This window comes from Hyperolius riggenbachi, chromosome 9, assembly GCF_040937935.1.
Source record: "Hyperolius riggenbachi isolate aHypRig1 chromosome 9, aHypRig1.pri, whole genome shotgun sequence".
Lineage (NCBI taxonomy): Eukaryota > Metazoa > Chordata > Amphibia > Anura > Hyperoliidae > Hyperolius > Hyperolius riggenbachi.
In genome coordinates this window covers 20,383,581-20,402,264 of record NC_090654.1, presented here as the reverse complement: position 1 = coordinate 20,402,264, position 18,684 = coordinate 20,383,581, and the positions used below count along the sequence as shown (strand labels likewise).

The 18,684-nt window shown below is 45.9% G+C and overlaps 1 protein-coding gene across 1 annotated transcript in view; it reads right to left on the bottom strand.

Moving 5' to 3' along the window:
- Nucleotides 1-15,602, bottom strand: part of LOC137531494 (Fc receptor-like protein 6) — a 128,935-nt gene extending 113,333 nt beyond the window's left edge. Inside the window, exons 1-2 of the mRNA XM_068251409.1 lie at nt 15,586-15,602; nt 14,473-14,733 (exon numbers count right to left, since the gene is read on the bottom strand). Of these exons, the coding sequence (XP_068107510.1) occupies nt 14,473-14,668 (196 nt within the window). The 5' untranslated portion in view covers nt 14,669-14,733; nt 15,586-15,602. The remainder of the gene's footprint in view (nt 1-14,472; nt 14,734-15,585) is intronic.
- Between the last annotated feature and the right edge of the window lie 3,082 nt (nt 15,603-18,684).

The window sequence follows — 18,684 nt, the reverse complement described above, 5'->3', positions numbered from 1 at the left end:
CTCTCTAAAGTCTCCACAAGGGCCTGCTGGTATTCTTCCATTTTGACCTGTCTGACTCTTTCTTCAAGCAGTTTTGGAACATTGTGTTTGTACCGTGGATCCAGAAGGGTATAAACCCAGTAATTGGTGTTGTCCAGAATGCGCACAATGCGTGGGTCGCGTTCAATGCAGTCTAGCATGAATTGAGCCATGTGTGCCAGAGTCCTGCCAGAATCCTCATCATCCTCTTGTGAGCGTTGTGATAGTTGTTGTGATGCATCATAGTCGTCACCTTCTTCCTGGTCTGCTTCTGCTGACCATTCGCGCTGAATTGTGGAAGTCCAACGTGCACCGCTCTGGCCCTCGTCAGTGGTGGCAGGAAATTCCTGCTCCAACTCCAGCTGTTCCTCCTCCTCTTCTTCATCATAGCTGCTGGGGCCAGCGTTTCCTGATGCGGATGGCCTGATGTTGGTACCATCACGCTGATCGTTTTCTCCTTCAGATTCCCCCAGTTGCTTCATGACAGCTGTTTCCTTGATTTTCAACATTGACCTCTTCAGTAAACACAGCAGTGGTATGGTAATGCTGACTGAAGAGTTGTCACTGCTCACAAGCAACGTGGATTGCTCAAAATTTTGGAGGACTTGGCAGACATGTTGGACCAATCGGATCCACAGAAGCTTGGCAGCTGTCCGGATGCACCTCGGTACTGCGCCGTCATGTACTGGACCACTGCACTCTTCTGCTCACAAAAGCGGGCTAGCATGTGCAGCGTAGAATTCCAGCGCGTAGGGACATCACACAGAAAGCGATGGTGGGGGAGATTGAAGCGCTCCTGCATCTTGGCGAGTGCCCCCGAAGCAGTACTGGAATTTCTGCAATGTTTGGCCACTCGTCGCACCTTCAACAGAAGATCGGCCACGCCTGGGTATGTCCTCAGGAACCGCTGAACTACTAGGTTCATCACGTGCGCCAGGCAAGGGATGTGTGTCAGTTTAGCCAACCTTAAAGCGCGAATGAGATTACTCCCATTATCACATACAACCATGCCCGGTTTCAGGTCCAGCGGTGCCAGCCACAAAACCGCCTGTTCCTTTATTCCCCTCCAAATTTCCTCCCCTGTGTGCTGCTTATCCCCAAGGCAGATCAGCTTCAGCAATGCTTGCTGACGCATGCCAACAGCTGTGCTGCACTGCTTCCACGATCCTACTGCTGCTGGGTTAGCGTTTCCGGATGAGGTACAGCTTTGAGATGCGTTGGAGGAGAAGGAGTCAGAGAGGTAGGTGTTGCTGTTGTTATCCAGTGGGAGGGACGGCGGTGCAGCTGTTTGCGGCGTGGGCAACACCCGCGCCGTAGCAGGTGAGGAATCGCTGCCAGGCTCCACAAGGTTCACCCAGGGCGCGGTGAGGGAGATGTAACGACCCTGGCCGAACGAACTCATCCAGGTGTCAGTGGTGAGGTGAACCTTGCAGGCAACGGCATTCTTCAAGCTTCGGGTTATTTTGCTGACCACGTGCTCACGCAACTCAGGCACTGCAGAGCGCGCAAAGTGGTAGCGGCTGGGAACCACGTAACGTGGGATGGCCACTGACATCATGCCCTTGAAGCTGTTTGTCTCCACCACTCGATATGGCAGCATTTCGCAGGCCAGAAGCTTGGCTATGCTGGCTGTTACTGCCACGGCCCGGGGGTCATTTGCTGGCAATTTTCTCTTGCGATCAAACATCTCCGAGACAGACAACTGAATCGTAGGGCTGCACACTGAAGGACTGTTGGTTGTTGTGTTTGATGAACACTGGGAGACCTCAAGAGCACTAGTCCGGAAAGTGACAGTGTCAGCGTCTGATGTTTGTGAATGTTGTGAACCACGCAATGGCTGGGCTACTGCTGCTGCTGAGGCGGGTCTGGTGGTGAGTCTGGTGACCCCAAGGCAGGCAGTGTTGCTGGTACCCTGTCCTGCCGCGTTTGCCCACAGAGTGGGATGTTTGGATAGCATGTGGCGGCTCATGCTGGTGGTGGAGAGGTTGTTAATACTTTTCCCCCTGCTCAGGCGGGTCTTGCACACCTTGCAAATCGCCATAGTACCATCCTCAGTGCAGTCTTCAAAGAAAGCCCAGACTTTGGAGCACCTGCCTTGCTGGCGATTTCTGTTTGCGCCTATTTTGCCTCTCACTTGAACTTCCACGCTTGTGGTGCCTGAAATTGCGCGCCGCCTACCTTGTGGCACAAGGCGAACTTGTGCAGCAGTGGGTTCTTCAACAGACTCATCTGTGCTGCTGCTACGACGGCGATGTTCTCATTCACAAACAAAATCTGGGTCTATGTCCACATTGTCCATACCCTCCTCTTCCATCTCCTGAAACTCGTCATATGTCATTGTGGGGGGCCGCCGCCGTGGAGTAGAGCTCCCCAGAACAACCTCTGCGCAGCTCACTCCAACGTCGTCTTCCAGATCTTGTCGGCCGACCTCCTGCAATTGCAACCCCTCCTGCCCAACTTGCTCTGGGATTTGGGTTTCCGAGTCCTCCTCGGACTCGCCTTGTATTTCAGTGCGCGGTGCATTTCCCACAGTTAATGGTTGTGAATCCGGGCACAACATTTCTGACTGTTCCTCCATTGACCTTTGAAAGGTGGAAGTTTGTTGGGCTGGGAATAGCTCCTGCGAATATCCCATTGTGTCCTGAGGTAATTCATCAGACTGGTTATCTGGCAGTTGTGTGCGTGGTGTCGCTGCCGGTTGTGTCAGCTTTGTGCCCACTGGCTCCTTGTAACTGGCTGAGGACTCGGACCTCGTGCGTGATGTGCTGGTGCTGCTTAACCCACTGCTGGACGCTTGAGAGGTCATCCAAGTAATTATCTGGTCCTGTTCTTTTGGATTTGTGAGGGTTGTTGTCCTGGACAACATGGGCGGTATTGAGTGGGTTTTCTTGGGTGCTCCCCTGTGGCCTGTACGTGAACCGTCAGGGGAAACACCTCTTCCCTTGCCCCTCCCTCTTTCACCGGATTTCTTCCTCATTTCACTTATCCTTAAAGTACACGCTGACTGGCAGCAGTACAGTGGCAGTACAGAAATGCTATACAGTGGTGGGTGAGCGGTGTACCACTATTCCCAGCAGCGACACAGAGCACAATGCTATACAGTGGCGGGTGAGCGGTGTACCACTATTCCCAGCAGCGACACAGAGCACAATGCTATACAGTGGCGGGTGAGCGGTGTACTACTGTTCCCAGCAGACACAGAGTGGCAGTAAACACAATGCTATATAGTGTGGCTGAGCAAGGTACACAGAGTGGCAGTAAACACAATGCTATATAGTGTGGCTGAGCGAGCGGTGTACTACTATTCCCAGCAGACACAGAGTGGCAGTAAACACAATGCTATATAGTGTGGCTGAGCGAGGTACACAGAGTGGCAGTAAACACAATGCTATATAGTGTGGCTGAGCGAGCGGTGTACTACTGTTCCCAGCAGACACAGAGTGGCAGTAAACAGAATGCTATATAGTGTGGCTGAGCGAGGTACACAGAGTGACAGTAAACACAATGCTATATAGTGTGGCTGAGCGAGCGGTGTACTACTATTCCCAGCAGACACAGAGTGGCAGTAAACAGAATGCTATATAGTGTGGCTGAGCGAGGTACACAGAGTGGCAGTAAACACAATGCTATATAGTGTGGCTGAGCGAGCGGTGTACTACTATTCCCAGCAGACACAGAGTGGCAGTAAACAGAATGCTAAATAGTGTGGCTGAGCGAGGTACACAGAGTGGCAGTAAACAGAATGCTATATAGTGTGGCTGAGCGAGCAGTGTACTACTATTCCCAGCAGACACAGAGTGGCAGTAAACAGAATGCTATATAGTGTGGCTGAGCGAGGTACACAGAGTGGCAGTAAACAGAATGCTATATAGTGTGGCTGAGCGAGCGGTGTACTATTATTCCCAGCAGACACAGAACAGTAAACAGAATGCTATATAGTGTGGCAGAGCGGTGTACCACTATTCCCAGCAGCGACACAGATCACAATGCTATACAGTGGCGGGTGAGCGGTGTACTACTGTTCCCAGCAGACACAGAGTGGCAGTAAACACAATGCTATATAGTGTGGCTGAGCGAGGTACACAGAGTGGCAGTAAACAGAATTCTATATAGTGTGGCTGAGCGAGCGGTGTACTACTATTCCCAGCAGCGACACAATGACTGGGGGGACCCTGGCTAGCGTGGCTGGAGCGCGAACTACCCTGCCTGCCTACCCAAAGCTAAACCCACAGTCAAATGGCAGAGATATGACGTGGTTCGGGTATTTATTTACCCGAACCACGTGACAGTTCGGCCAATCAGAGCGCGTTCGGGTCTGAACCTCGTGACCCGTTCGGTCAATCACAGCGCTAGCCGAACGTTCGGGGAGCGTTCGGCCATGCGCTCTTAGTTCGGCCATGTGGCCAAATGGTTTGGCCGAACACCATCAGGTGTTCGGCCGAACTCGAACATCACCCGAACAGGGTGATGTTCTGCAGAACCCGAACAGTGGTGAACACTGTTCGCCCAACACTAATCAGTGGGAATAAGAGGAATTTTTTTTTTTTCAAAAAGACCTTATAGTTTTTGAGAAAATCGATTTTTAAGTTTCAAGGGGGAAAATGTCTTTCAAATGCGGAAAATGTCAGTTTTTTTTTTGCACAGGTAACAATAGTGTATTATTTTCATAGATTCCCCCAAGTGGGAAGAGTTTTACTTACTTCGTTCTGAGTGTGGGAAATATAAAAAAAAAACGACGTGGGGTCCCCCCTCCCAGACCTCTTTAACCCCTTGTCCCCCATGCAGGCTGGGATAGCCAGAATGCGGAGCACCGGCCGCGAGGGGCTCCGCACCCTGACTATACCAGCCCGCATGGTCCATTGATTGGGGGGTCTGAGAAGGGGAGGGGCAGCCAAGCTTTCCCCTCCCCCTCCGAGCCCTTGTCCAATCCACGGACAAGGGGCTCCTCTCCACCTCCGATGGGCGGTGGAGGTGGAGGCCGTGATTTCCTGGGGGGGGGGGGGGGGGGGTTCATGGTGGCATCTGGGAGTCCCCTTTAAAAAGGGGTCCCCCAGATGCCCACCCCCCCTCCTCCCAGGAGAAATGAGTATAGAGGTACTTGTACCCCTTACCCATTTCCTTTAAGAGTTAAAAGTAAATAAACACACAAACACTTAGAAAAAGTATTTTAATTGAACAAAAAACATAACCACGAAAAAAGTCCTTTAATATTCTTAATTAACCATTAATACTTACCTGTCCCTTTAAATAAATGATCCCTCACAATAGCCTCGGAAATGTTCTATCAGTTACAATGTAACAAAGTTATTACAATGTATCAACTTTGTTACATTGTAACTACGCCGCATTGTAACTACGCCGCACCCGACGTCACTCGCCGCTCAGCCGCCGCATACACTTACGCGTCCGTGCAGGACGCTAAGTCCCCGCCGGCTCCCGCCGTCCACCCCACCCACATCTGTCACCCACATGTGGGTGACATGTGGGTGACATGTGGGAGAGGCGGGGAGGGCAGCGGGAGCCGGCGGAACTTAGCGTCCTGCACGGACCTGACAGAGCTCTGAGCTATATAGCTCAGAGCTCTCTAAGCATCTTTGTATTTGGGCTCCAAGGAGCCCCATTGGTCCTTAGCAGACCAATGGGGTTCCTTTAAATCAGAAGGAACCCCATTGGTCTGCTAAGGACCAATAGGGCTCCTTGGAGCCCAAATACAAAGATGCTTAGAGAGCTCTGAGCTATATAGCTCAGAGCTCTGTCGAGTCCGTGCAGGACGCTAAGTTCCGCCGGCTCCCGCTGCCCTCCCCGCCTCTCCCACATGTCACCCACATGTCACCCACATGTGGGTGACAGATGTGGGCGGGGTGGACAGCGGGAGCCGGCGGGGACGTCGGGTGCGGCATAGTTACAATGTAACAAAGTTGTTACATTGTAATAACTTTGTTACATTGTAACTGATAGAACATTTCCGAGGCTATTGCGAGGGATCATTTATTTAAAGGGACAGGTAAGTATTAATGGTTAATTAAGAATATTAAAGGACTTTTTTGTGGTTATGTTTTTTGTTCAATTAAAATACTTTTTCTAAGTGTTTGTGTGTTTATTTACTTTTAACTCTTAAAGGAAATGGGTAAGGGGTACAAGTACCTCTATACTCATTTCTCCTGGGGGGGGGGGGGGCGGCATCTGGGGGACCACTTTTTAAAGGGGACTCCCAGATGCCACCATGAACCCCCCCAGGAAATCGCGGCCTCCACCTCCACCGCCCATCGGAGGTGGAGAAGAGCCCCTTGTCCGTGGATTGGACAAGGGCTCGGAGGGGGAGGGGAAAGCTTGGCTGCCCCTCCCCTTCCGAAACCCCCCAATCCATGGACCATGCGGGCTGGTATAGTCAGGGTGCGGAGCCCCACGCGGCCGGTGCTCCGCATTCTGGCTATCCCAGCCTGCATGGGGGACAAGGGGTTAAAGTGGTCTGGGAGGGGGGACCCCACGTCGTTTTTTTTTATATTTCCCACACTCAGAACGAAGTAAGTAAAACTCTTCCCGCTTGGGGGAATCTATGAAAATAATACACTATTGTTACCTGTGCAAAAAAAAACTGACATTTTCCGCATTTGAAAGACATTTTCCCCCTTGAAACTTAAAAATCGATTTTTCTCAAAAACTATAAGGTCTTTTTGAATTTTTTTTTTCCTCTTATTCCCACTGATCCCCTTAATATACCCTGGGAATTTGGTGTTCCTAAACTTTAAGCAGGCTTTGCTATTAACCGTTAAAGTCGGCGGGTTTTTAAATGTATACATTTTTCCTTTGAAACTTTAACATCGATTTTCTGAAAAACTATAAGGTCTTTTTGAAAAAAAAAATGTTCCTCTTATTCCTTCTGATCTCCTTAATATACTCTCCAAATTTGAGGCTCTTAGCAATCAAGGGGGCTTTGCTATTAACCCTTAAAGTCGGCGGCTTTTTTATACGGGAGCGTTATGGTTTAATGCGAAATTACGGTATGAACGAAACGCGAAATTACGCGTTGAAAATTACGCTTACGGTATTTTCAATTACAATTTTAATGGCAATTACGCTACCGTAATTTTGCATCGTAATCGCAAATTTCGCATGCGTAATTATAGTAATGCGAAATTACGAAAATTTCGGCTCAACTCTACTTCTAAGCCTCTAGACATGCTGACTACAGATGGTCAATAAGATGCTAATAATTCTAACATGTGAATGTAAAGCATACTGTATGGAGCCTGGAGTTTAGCTCTTCCTGTTCACTAAGCCAGATTTTCTTCAGTGAGGAGACCTTGGGCAAGATTACCTAACACTGCTACTGCCTATAGAGCCCCGCCTAGTGGCACTTTGAGTCCACCAGGAGAAAAGCACAATACAAATGTTCTGTTTCTTGTCTTGACTTACATTTTCACAGATGTCACAACTTACACAAAATCATCTCATTAACTATAGTCTGCTTTGTTGGCATGAGATAAAAATTGTTAGCAAGAGTTTATCCACCATAATTCTCATCAGATGTGTCACACTTACCTTGTACAGAAATGTAAGTCTTCCCCTGATGTGTTTTGCCATTACCCATCTTCTTTGTACATCTGTACCACCCGCTGATTGATGAGCTCACGTTATTTAAACTCAATGTATGTCTAGTATATCCAGGAGAGATTATATTAATATTACCCCTGTAAAAGTATGTTTCCTTATCATCATAGTATGTATACCGGCTGTGACACCTCAGGCACAGGGTGTCACTAGTGTTGGGCGAACAGTGTTCACCACTGTTCGGGTTCTGCAGAACATCACCCTGTTCGGGTGATGTTCGGGTTCGGCCGAACACCTGATGGTGTTCGGCCAAACTGTTCGGCCATATGGCCGAACTAAGAGCGCATGGCCGAAAGTTACCCGAACGTTCGGCTAGTGCTGTGATTGGCCGAACGGGTCACGTGTAGTGTTGGGCGAACATCTAGATGTTCGGGTTCGGGCCGAACATGGCCGAACTCCGAACATAATGGAAGTCAATGGGGACCCGAACTTTCATGCTTTGTAAAGCCTCCTTATATGCTACATACCCCAAATTTACAGGGTATGTGCACCTTGGGAGTGGGTACAAGAGGAAAAAAAATTTAGCAAAAAGAGCTTATAGTTTTTGAGAAAATCGATTTTAAAGTTTCAAAGGGAAAACTGTCTTTTAAATGCGGGAAATGTCTGTTTTCTTTGCACAGGTAACATGCTTTTTGTCGGCATGCAGTCATAAATGTAATACATATAAGAGGTTCCAGGAAAAGGGACCGGTAACGCTAACCCAGCAGCAGCACACGTGATGGAACAGGAGGAGGGTGGCGCAGGAGGAGAAGGCCACGCTTTGAGACACAACAACCCAGGCCTTGCATGAGGACAAGAAGCGTGCGGATAGCAATTTGCATTTTGTCGCCATGCAGTCATAAATGTAATACAGATGAGAGGTTCAATAAACAGGGACCGGAAACGCTAACCCATCACAGATGTTCATTGTTCATGTTACTTGGTTGGGGTCCGGGAGTGTTGTGTACTCGTTTCCAATCCAGGATTGATTCATTTTAATTTGAGTCAGACGGTCTGCATTTTCTGTGGAGAGGCGGATACGCCGCCGATCTGTGACGATGCCTCCGGCAGCACTGAAACAGCGTTCCGACATAACGCTGGCTGCCGGGCAAGTCAGCACCTCTATTGCGTACATTGCCAGTTTGCGCCAGGTGTCTAGCTTCGATACCCAATAGTTGAAGGGTGCAGATGGATTGTTCAACACAGCTACGCCATCTGACATGTAGTCCTTGACCATCTTCTCCAGGCGATCGGTGTTGGAGGTGGATCTGCACGCTTGCTGTTCTGTGTGCTGCTGCATGGGTGTCAGAAAATTTTCCCACTCCAAGGACACTGCCGATACCATTCCCTTTTGGGCACTAGCTGCGGCTTGTGTTGTTTGCTGCCCTCCTGGTCGTCCTGGGTTTGCGGAAGTCAGTCTGTCGGCGTACAACTGGCTAGAGGAGGGGGAGGATGTCAATCTCCTCTCTAAAGTCTCCACAAGGGCCTGCTGATATTCTTCCATTTTGACCTGTCTGGCTCTTTCTTCAAGCAGTTTTGGAACATTGTGTTTGTACCGTGGATCCAGAAGGGTATAAACCCAGTAATTGGTGTTGTCCAGAATGCGCACAATGCGTGGGTCGCGTTCAATGCAGTCCTAGGCCGAAGAGGTCATAGCCTAGGGTCACAAAACCTGTTTATTTGGGCAATTTCAATGGTGGCGAGTCTGACGTACATAAATCGCAGCAATGGCCGTTAGCAACGTCTGAATCTCACGAAATGTCTCATGCAGGTAGAAGACATATTGTTAGACTTGGACTCCAAAGATGGGTTCCCTACATCTCTGCAAACCAGAGTTACAGGGCTCCAAATTTGGTAAAATCCCCCATAGGCTTTCATTGGGCCTCCTATTTACAGTTCCAAAATCTCACATCTTTTCAAAGGGCAATTACTCAGCAGTGGCAAATTTTCTAGCATTGTAGGGACCCTTAGGGGTAACATGACTGGTGAGTTTCGGGCCCCTAGGCCAAAGAGGTCATAGCCTAGGGTCACAAACACCTGTTTATTTGGGCTATTTCAATGGTAGTGATGGTGACGTACATAAATCGCAGCAATGGCCGTTAGCAAAGTCTGAATCTCACGAAATGTCTCATGCAGGTAGAAGACATATTGTTAGACTTGGATTCCAAAGATGGGGTCCCTACATCTCTGCTAACCAGAGTTACAGGGGTCCAAAATTGGTAAAATCCCCCATAGGATTTAATTGCCTCCCTATTTCACTTTCCAAAATCTCACATCTTTTCAAAGGGCAATGGCTCAGCAGTACCAAATTTTCTAGCATTGTAGGGACCCTTAGGGGGAACATTACTGGTGAGTTTCGGGCCCCTAGGCCGAAGAGGTCATAACCTAGGGTCACAAAAACCTGTTTATTTGGGCTATTTCAATGGTAGTGATGGTGGCGTACATAAATCTCAGCCATGGCCGTTAGCAACGTCTGAATCTCACGAAATGTCTCATGCAGGTAGAAAACATATTGTTAGACTTGGATTCCAAAGATGGGGTCCCTATATCTCTGCAAACCAGAGTTACAGGGGTCCAAAATTGGTAAAATCCCCCATAGGATTTCATTGCCTCCCTATTTCACTTTCCAAAATCTCACATCTTTTCAAAGGGCAATGGCTCAGCAGTACCAAATTTTCTAGCATTGTAGGGACCCTTAGGGGGAACATGACTGGTGAGTTTCGGGCCCCTAGGCCGAAGAGGTCATAGCCTAGGGTCACAAAAACCTGTTTATTTGGGCTATTTCAATGGTAGTGATGGTGGCGTACATAAATCTCAGCAATGGCCGTTAGCAAAGTCTGAATCTCACGAAATGTCTCATGCAGGTAGAAGACATATTGTTAGACTTGGATTCCAAAGATGGGGTCCCTACATCTCTGCTAACCAGAGTTACAGAGGTCCAAAATTGGTAAAATCCCCCATAGGATTTCATTGCCTCCCTATTTCACTTTCCTAAATCTCACATCTTTTCAAAGGGCAATGGCTCAGCAGTACCAAATTTTCTAGCATTGTAGGGACCCTTAGGGGGAACATGACTGGTGAGTTTCGGGCCCCTAGGCCGAAGAGGTCATAGCCTAGGGTCACAAAAACCTGTTTATTTGGGCTATTTCAATGGTAGTGATGGTGGCGTACATAAATCTCAGCAATGGCCGTTAGCAAAGTCTGAATCTCACGAAATGTCTCATGCAGGTAGAAGACATATTGTTAGACTTGGATTCCAAAGATGGGGTCCCTACATCTCTGCAAACCAGAGTTACAGGGGTCCAAAATAGGTAAAATCCCCCATAGGATTTCATTGCCTCCCTATTTCACTTTCCAAAATCTCACATCTTTTCAAAGGGCAATGGCTCAGCAGTACCAAATTTTCTAGCATTGTAGGGACCCTTAGGGGGAACATGACTGGTGAGTTTCGGGCCCCTAGGCCGAAGAGGTCATAGCCTAGGGTCACAAAAACCTGTTTATTTGGGCTATTTCAATGGTAGTGATGGTGACGTACATAAATCGCAGCAATGGCCGTTAGCAAAGTCTGAATCTCACGAAATGTCTCATGCAGGTAGAAGACATATTGTTAGACTTGGATTCCAAAGATGGGGTCCCTACATCTCTGCAAACCAGAGTTACAGGGGTCCAAAATTGGTAAAATCCCCCATAGGCTTTCATTGGGCCTCCTATTTACCGTTCCAAAATCTCACACCATTTCAAAGGGCAATGGCTCAGCAGTGGCAAAACTCACCAGTCATGATCCCCCTAAGGGTCCCTACAATGCTAGAAAATGTGGTACTGCTGAGCCATTGCCCTTTGAAAAGATGTGAGATTTTGGAAAGTGAAATAGGGAGGCAATGAAATCCTATGGGGGATTTTACCAATTTTGGACCCCTGTAACTCTGGTTTGCAGAGATGTAGGGACCCCATCTTTGGAATCCAAGTCTAACAATATGTCTTCTACCTGCATGAGACATTTCGTGAGATTCAGACGTTGCTAACGGCCATGGCTGAGATTTATGTACGCCACCATCACTACCATTGAAATAGCTTAAATAAACAGGTTTTTGTGACCCTAGGCTATGACCTCTTCGGCCTAGGGGCCCGAAACTCACCAGTCATGTTCCCCCTAAGGGTCCCTACAATGCTAGAAAATTTGGTACTGCTGAGCCATTGCCCTTTGAAAAGATGTGAGATTTTGGAAAGTGAAATATTGAGGCAATTAAATCCTATGGGGGATTTTACCAATTTTGGACCCCTGTAACTCTGGTTTGCAGAGATGTAGGGACCCCATCTTTGGAATCCAAGTCTAACAATATGTCTTCTACCTGCATGAGACATTTCGTGAGATTCAGACTTTGCTAACGGCCATTGCTGCGATTTATGTACGCCACCATCACTACCATTGAAATAGCCCAAATAAACAGGTTTTTGTGACCCTAGGCTATGACCTCTTCGGCCTAGGGGCCCGAAACTCACCAGTCATGTTCCCCCTAAGGGTCCCTAAAATGCTAGAAAATTTGCCACTGCTGAGTAATTGCCCTTTGAAAAGATGTGAGATTTTGGAACTGTAATTAGGAGGCCCAATGAAAGCCTATGGGGGATTTTACCAAATTTGGAGCCCTGTAACTCTGGTTTGCAGAGATGTAGGGAACCCATCTTTGGAGCCCAAGTCTAACAATATGTCTTCTACCTGCATGAGACATTTCGTGAGATTCAGACGTTGCTAACGGCCATTGCTGCGATTTATGTACGTCAGACTCGCCACCATTGAAATTGCCCAAATAAACAGGTTTTGTGACCCTAGGCTATGACCTCTTCGGCCTAGGACTGCATTGAACGCGACCCACGCATTGTGCGCATTCTGGACAACACCAATTACTGGGTTTATACCCTTCTGGATCCACGGTACAAACACAATGTTCCAAAACTGCTTGAAGAAAGAGCCAGACAGGTCAAAATGGAAGAATACCAGCAGGCCCTCGTGGAGACTTTAGAGAGGAGATTGACATCCTCCCCCTCCTCTAGCCAGTTGTACGCCGACAGACTGACTTCCGCAAACCCAGGACGACCAGGAGGGCAGCAAACAACACAAGCCGCAGCTAGTGCCCAAAAGGGAATGGTATCGGCAGTGTCCTTGGAGTGGGAACATTTTCTGACACCCATGCAGCAGCACACAGAACAGCAAGCGTGCAGATCCACCTCCAACACCGATCGCCTGGAGAAGATGGTCAAAGGACTACATGTCAGATGGCGTAGCTGTGTTGAACAATCCATCTGCACCCTTCAACTATTGGGTATCGAAGCTAGACACCTGGCACAAACTGGCAATGTACGCAATAGAGGTGCTGGCTTGCCCGGCAGCCAGCGTTATGTCGGAACGCTGTTTCAGTGCTGCCGGAGGCATCGTCACAGATCGGCGGCATATCCGCCTCTCCACAGAAAATGCAGACCGTCTGACTCAAATTAAAATGAATCAATCCTGGATTGGAAACGACTACGCAACACTCCCAGACCCCAACCAAGTAACATGAACAATGAACATCTGTGATGGGTTAGCGTTTCCGGTCCCTGTTTATTGAACCTCTCATCTGTATTACATTTATGACTGCATGGCGACAAAATGCAAATTGCTATCCGCACGCTTCTTGTCCTCATGCAAGGCCTGGGTTGTTGTGTCTCAAAGCGTGGCCTTCTCCTCCTGCGCCACCCTCCTCCTGTTCCATCACGTGTGCTGCTGCTGGGTTAGCGTTACCGGTCCCTTTTCCTGGAACCTCTTATATGTATTACATTTATGACTGCATGCCGACAAAAAGCATGTTACCTGTGCAAAGAAAACAGACATTTCCCGCATTTAAAGAGACTCCGTAACAAAAATTACATCCTGTTTTTTATCATCCTGCAAGTTCCAAAAGCTATTCTAATGTGTTCTGGCTTACTGCAGCACGTTCTACTATCACCATCTCTGTAATAAATCAACTTATCTCTCTCTTGTCAGACTTGTCAGCCTGTGTCTGGAAGGCTGCCAAGTTCTTCAGTGTTGTGGTTCTGTGATGCATCTCCCCCCTCCAGGCCCCTCTATGCACACTGCCTGTGTATAATGATCTCTTGAGATATAAAAGGAAGGGTGTATATAGCCTGCTTGTGTATGAATGTATTTTCTATGTGTGAACATACTGTACATCAACCTACTTCCTGTTTTGGTGGCCATTTTGTTTGTTTATAAACAAACTTTTTAAAACTGTTTTTAACCACTTTTAATGCGGCGAGGAGCGGCGAAATTGTGACAGAGGGTAATAGGAGATGTCCCCTAACGCACTGGTATGTTTACTTTTCTGCGATTTTAACAATACAGATTCTCTTTAAAAGACAGTTTTCCCTTTGAAACTTTAAAATCGATTTTCTCAAAAACTATAAGCTCTTTTTGCTAAAAAGAAATTTCCTCTTGTACCCACTCCCAAGGTGCACATACCCTGTAAATTTGGGGTATGTAGCATGTAAGGAGGCTTTACAAAGCACGAAAGTTCGGGTCCCCATTGACTTCCATTATGTTCGGAGTTCGGGTCGAACACCCAAACATCGCGGCCATGTTCGACCTGTTCGGCCCGAACCCGAACATCTAGATGTTCGCCCAACACTAGGTGTCACCTTCCACTGTGATAGGCGGAGCCTGGAGGATAAGATGGTCTGAGAACAGAAAAATAATGAATTCATAAATTACCCATCATCGTCATCATCATAACAATACAAACCACAAGAGAGAGTGACAAGAAAATAAATAGTTAGTTTATCTCTCTGAAGTTAATGTAGCATTTTATTACTCTACATAGTAAAACAACTTACCCTCTGTATTAACATAAAGAGTTATCGGGAAGCTGCCAGATCCAAATCTGCACCGATAAGTTCCACTGTGTTCCCAATCTGCAGAGTAGATTGTGTACAGCTGTCCCATCTCCCCCTCTATCAGTTGCTCATCTCGATACCAGGAATACTGTCCTCCCGATGTTGCTCCAGGCTGCACATTACACTTCATAGTCATCCGTTCCCCACTAAATATTTGTCTCCAGTCAGGATCAAAGCTCACAGAAGGTGCGGATGAGGATCCTATTAAACATACTTTTAGATAAAAATGTTATTTAAAAAAAAAAGATTCATTTATTAATTTGATTGTATAGACATCAAATATTAAGCAAAGGCTGATGCCATGGTGAGCAAAAAAAAAACGTGTTACAGCAGAAATCATAAAATGTCATCATATATTCCATAGGCCGATCCTATTCCTAAACCCACCAGGATTAAGCGCTAGCAAGTCCTAAAATCAGCTAAAAATGACCTCCCCTATTACAATTACAGTCAGGACCTGCCAAGATGGTAAAAAACCTTGCTTGGGTGATTTTAATGCCCAGCAGGTTCTTTGCACCCTGTCGTATCCCCCTTATCATACCATGAGCGTTAGCGTTGAAAGCTCCTTTAAATAATGGACCCACAGATGTCTGGCCCCTTACTTTCGACCATCTACCTATTTAGTGAAAACAGTTCACAAACTTCTGTATCCTACTTCTGGATCTTCCTTATTAAGTTTGCTTGAAGATCTGCCTCTGGTCATCATTTATGTGAAAGGACTACCACTGAAGCGCTCTGCTTCTTCTTCTTCTAAGAAAACTCTAGAGCAAAAGCAGCTTCATAACTCCCACCAGAGCTCTCCATTGATCCACTAGGTGGACCAAAAGTCCTATTGTCACCTGCGGGGACCAGGAGCCATCGGCAGGGAGCGGAGCTGTGTCGAGGGCACAGGACAGCTGCTAGGGGCTGGAGGAAGCCCCATGTAAGTAGATTTTTTTTTCACCACGGACCTTCCCTTTAAGCTGCATTGCTTTAGCAGCACAGCTTGATGAATTAAGCTCATTATCCCATTTTTAATAATATACAGTTAGTAGATTATTTTGGCACACTGACCTGAGATCCTTACTATCGATGCTGAAAGACAAAAAGTTAAAATAAAAAAGACACAATTATTTCTGCAACGTTTTATTATTATCAGCTACTGACCTGACAGTGTCATCTAATACCCATTGATGGAACATCATCACCTTTGGAGACAGAGCCTTTTGTCATGCTGACCCTACACTTTGGAACTCCCTACCACACCCAATCAGGACAGCTCCACTCCTGGAAGCATTTAAACCAAACTGAAAGCTACCTGTTCAGTCCGGAATTCATGAAAACCTGACTATATCTTCTGTTAGGGCTTGTTCATACTATGAGCATTTGCGGGTTCTTTTAAGCACTGTCGATTTCAGAAATCGCCCTAAAAGCACTTGTGCAATGATTCCCTATGAGAGTGTTCACATATGAGCGGTTCAATTGTGATCCACTTCCAAAAGCACTGCTTGTTCCATTTTCTTTTGCTCGATAGAAGGTATATGGAAATTGAAAAATGCTTGAAAAAGCGTTTTGTATAGTGATTTCCCAAGAGCTTTCATGAATAGATACATTGTATTTCTTTATTTTCAGGTGAAAGAGTTCACTTTCTGACTGACGTCAGGAAGTGAAAAAAAGAATCGCTGAGCAAAAGTGCTTAGAAAAGCGCTTAGAAAGTGCAGGGAAAAGCGATAAAAAAATCTCAATGAATCGCTCAGTGCTTGCCATAGTACTGACGATTTATAATGTGAACAAAGTCTAAGGCCAGGTTCACACTGGCATGCAAAACAGTCTGTTTAGTCCTGTTTAGCGGGACTAAACAGACTGGATCCTAATGGAGGTGAACGAATCCTATGTTAATCAATAGGTTCCATTCACAGTGCTCCATTAGAATGGATCCATTCTGCCGTTCTGCAAAACGGACTAGTGATGAGCACAAATTGTCGTAATGGGAAATTTGGGGTACAATCATAATTAATTTCACTTGTAAACGTAATTGGGAACCATCATTTTGCACAATTTTTGTGTAATTTTGTGCCGACCTTAATAGCAAAGCCCCTATTCAAGCTATTGTGACCAAAATTGCTATGTATGTTAAGAAGAATAGTAAAACAAGAAAAACATTTTTTTTTTTAAAAAGACCTTGTAGTTTTTGAGAAAATTTTTTTCAAAAATGCAAAGGAAAAAGGGTTTTGACCACTTCACATTGAAGGGTTTTTCTCCTAAAAAAAGCAGAGCAATTCTCACCTTTCAGAGCTCCTTCCATTCATTTGCCTATAACTTTATTACTACTTATCACAACAAAACAATCTATACCTTGTTTCTTTTGCCACCAATTAGGCTTTCTTTGGGGGTGCTTTTTGGTAAAAAATTATTTTATTCTAATAGTGTTTTATCAGGGAAAAAATATGAAGAAGAATAACAAGAAGAAAAAATATGGAAAAAAATTCATTATTTTTCAGTTTACGGCCATTATAGTTTTAAAATAATACATGCTACCCTAATTAAAACCCACACATTTTATTTTCCAATATGTCCCAGTTATTGCAACATTTTAAATTTTTCCCTAGCACAATGTATGGCACCAATATTTCATTTGGAAATAAAGGTGCATTTTTTCAGTTTTGCGCCCATCCCTATTTACAAGCCCATCATTTATAAAGTAATAGTTATATACCCTCTTGACATACATATTAAAAAAGTTCAGTCCCTAAGATAACTATTTATGTATTTTGTTTTATTTGTAATTTTCCCCCCCAAAAATAAAAAATGCTAATTATTGGGTAGTGTGGGAGGTTAGGGGTTAATTTAAAAAAGTAAAAAAAAAGGTAAAAATAGGTCCTTTATTGAAAAAATAAATGCAAATGTAATTTTTCTATTTGGCCACAAGAAGTCCTCGCAGGTGTCTTCCATATGTGTAGTATGGGTGGGGGGGAGGGACCGAGCAGTAACATGCAGCGGGGAGTCCTTGCAGGCAGTTATTGCATTTTTCAGGGACATACTGTAGTTACTCGTTTCAGGGGAGAGGAAGTGGTTAAACTGAAATTTTTATGAGTTTAAAAACAATTTTTCTATTGCATTTTTTAAATAGATTTTCTCAAAAACTACAAGTTCTTTTTGAAAAATTATTTGCTATTAACCAATAAAGTTGGCACTACAGTTACCCCAAATTACGAATAGATTTCACAGAATGAATTCAATGTCCAATTCATAATTTCGCATGACTGTAGTTACAAAAAAAAAATTCTGGTCATTACCAGATTACAATCATCATTAGAATGGACCGCAACTGTGGGGTGGGAGCAATTTTTCCAGATCGATGGTTTTGAAAAACTGATCTGTTTGTATGGATCAATTTTTACATGAGTCAGTTTTTTTTAATCATGCAGTGTGGACCAGCCCTTACGCAGTCCACCCTGCAACTATGGCTACGATGCAACTATGTGCTTTGAATTCTATGGGAGAAAAGAGCTTTACAAATGTTATTGTATTAAATATTGTAGTATATTGTAAAAATCCCCCAACAAACACCTCTTCTTTCCACCTCTTCCACATAGTTTAGTTTGTATTGTAAGCAATGCACTCTCTTAGGCCCCGTTCAGACTGCAGAACGCAGACCGCAACGCATGCGGACCGCAACGCGTACGAACGCACGCCATCCGCGTTCGTATGCGTTGCGTGGCTGATCCCATCACTGAAAAGTGAATGGGACAGCCATGCGTTTTTACAAAAAAATGCGTGCAGCATGCGTTTCCGGACCGCACAGGTCCGGAACGCATGCAGTGTGAACATCAGACATTGCACTCTATGCAATGTCTGATGTCGTGCGTGTCGGCCACCTGCACGCGTTTCCAAAACGCGGCTGGAAACGCGTGCAGTGTGAACGGGGCCTTATTTTCAGGACTGCTGAAATTGGGGCCTGATTCACATAAGGCAAGTAAAACCGCCGTACACAAGGAGCACACTGCAATTTCAGCATTACTAACTCCAGGGGAGTATCAGGCATTAAGCTATTACTGCAACCTGTGTTCCCTGAGTACCTCGGTGCAGACTAAAGGTGGCCACTAACTGTCCAATTTGCAGCGAAAAATTGTTAGAGCGATCAGAAATTCTGATCGGATTGGTTGTAAATAA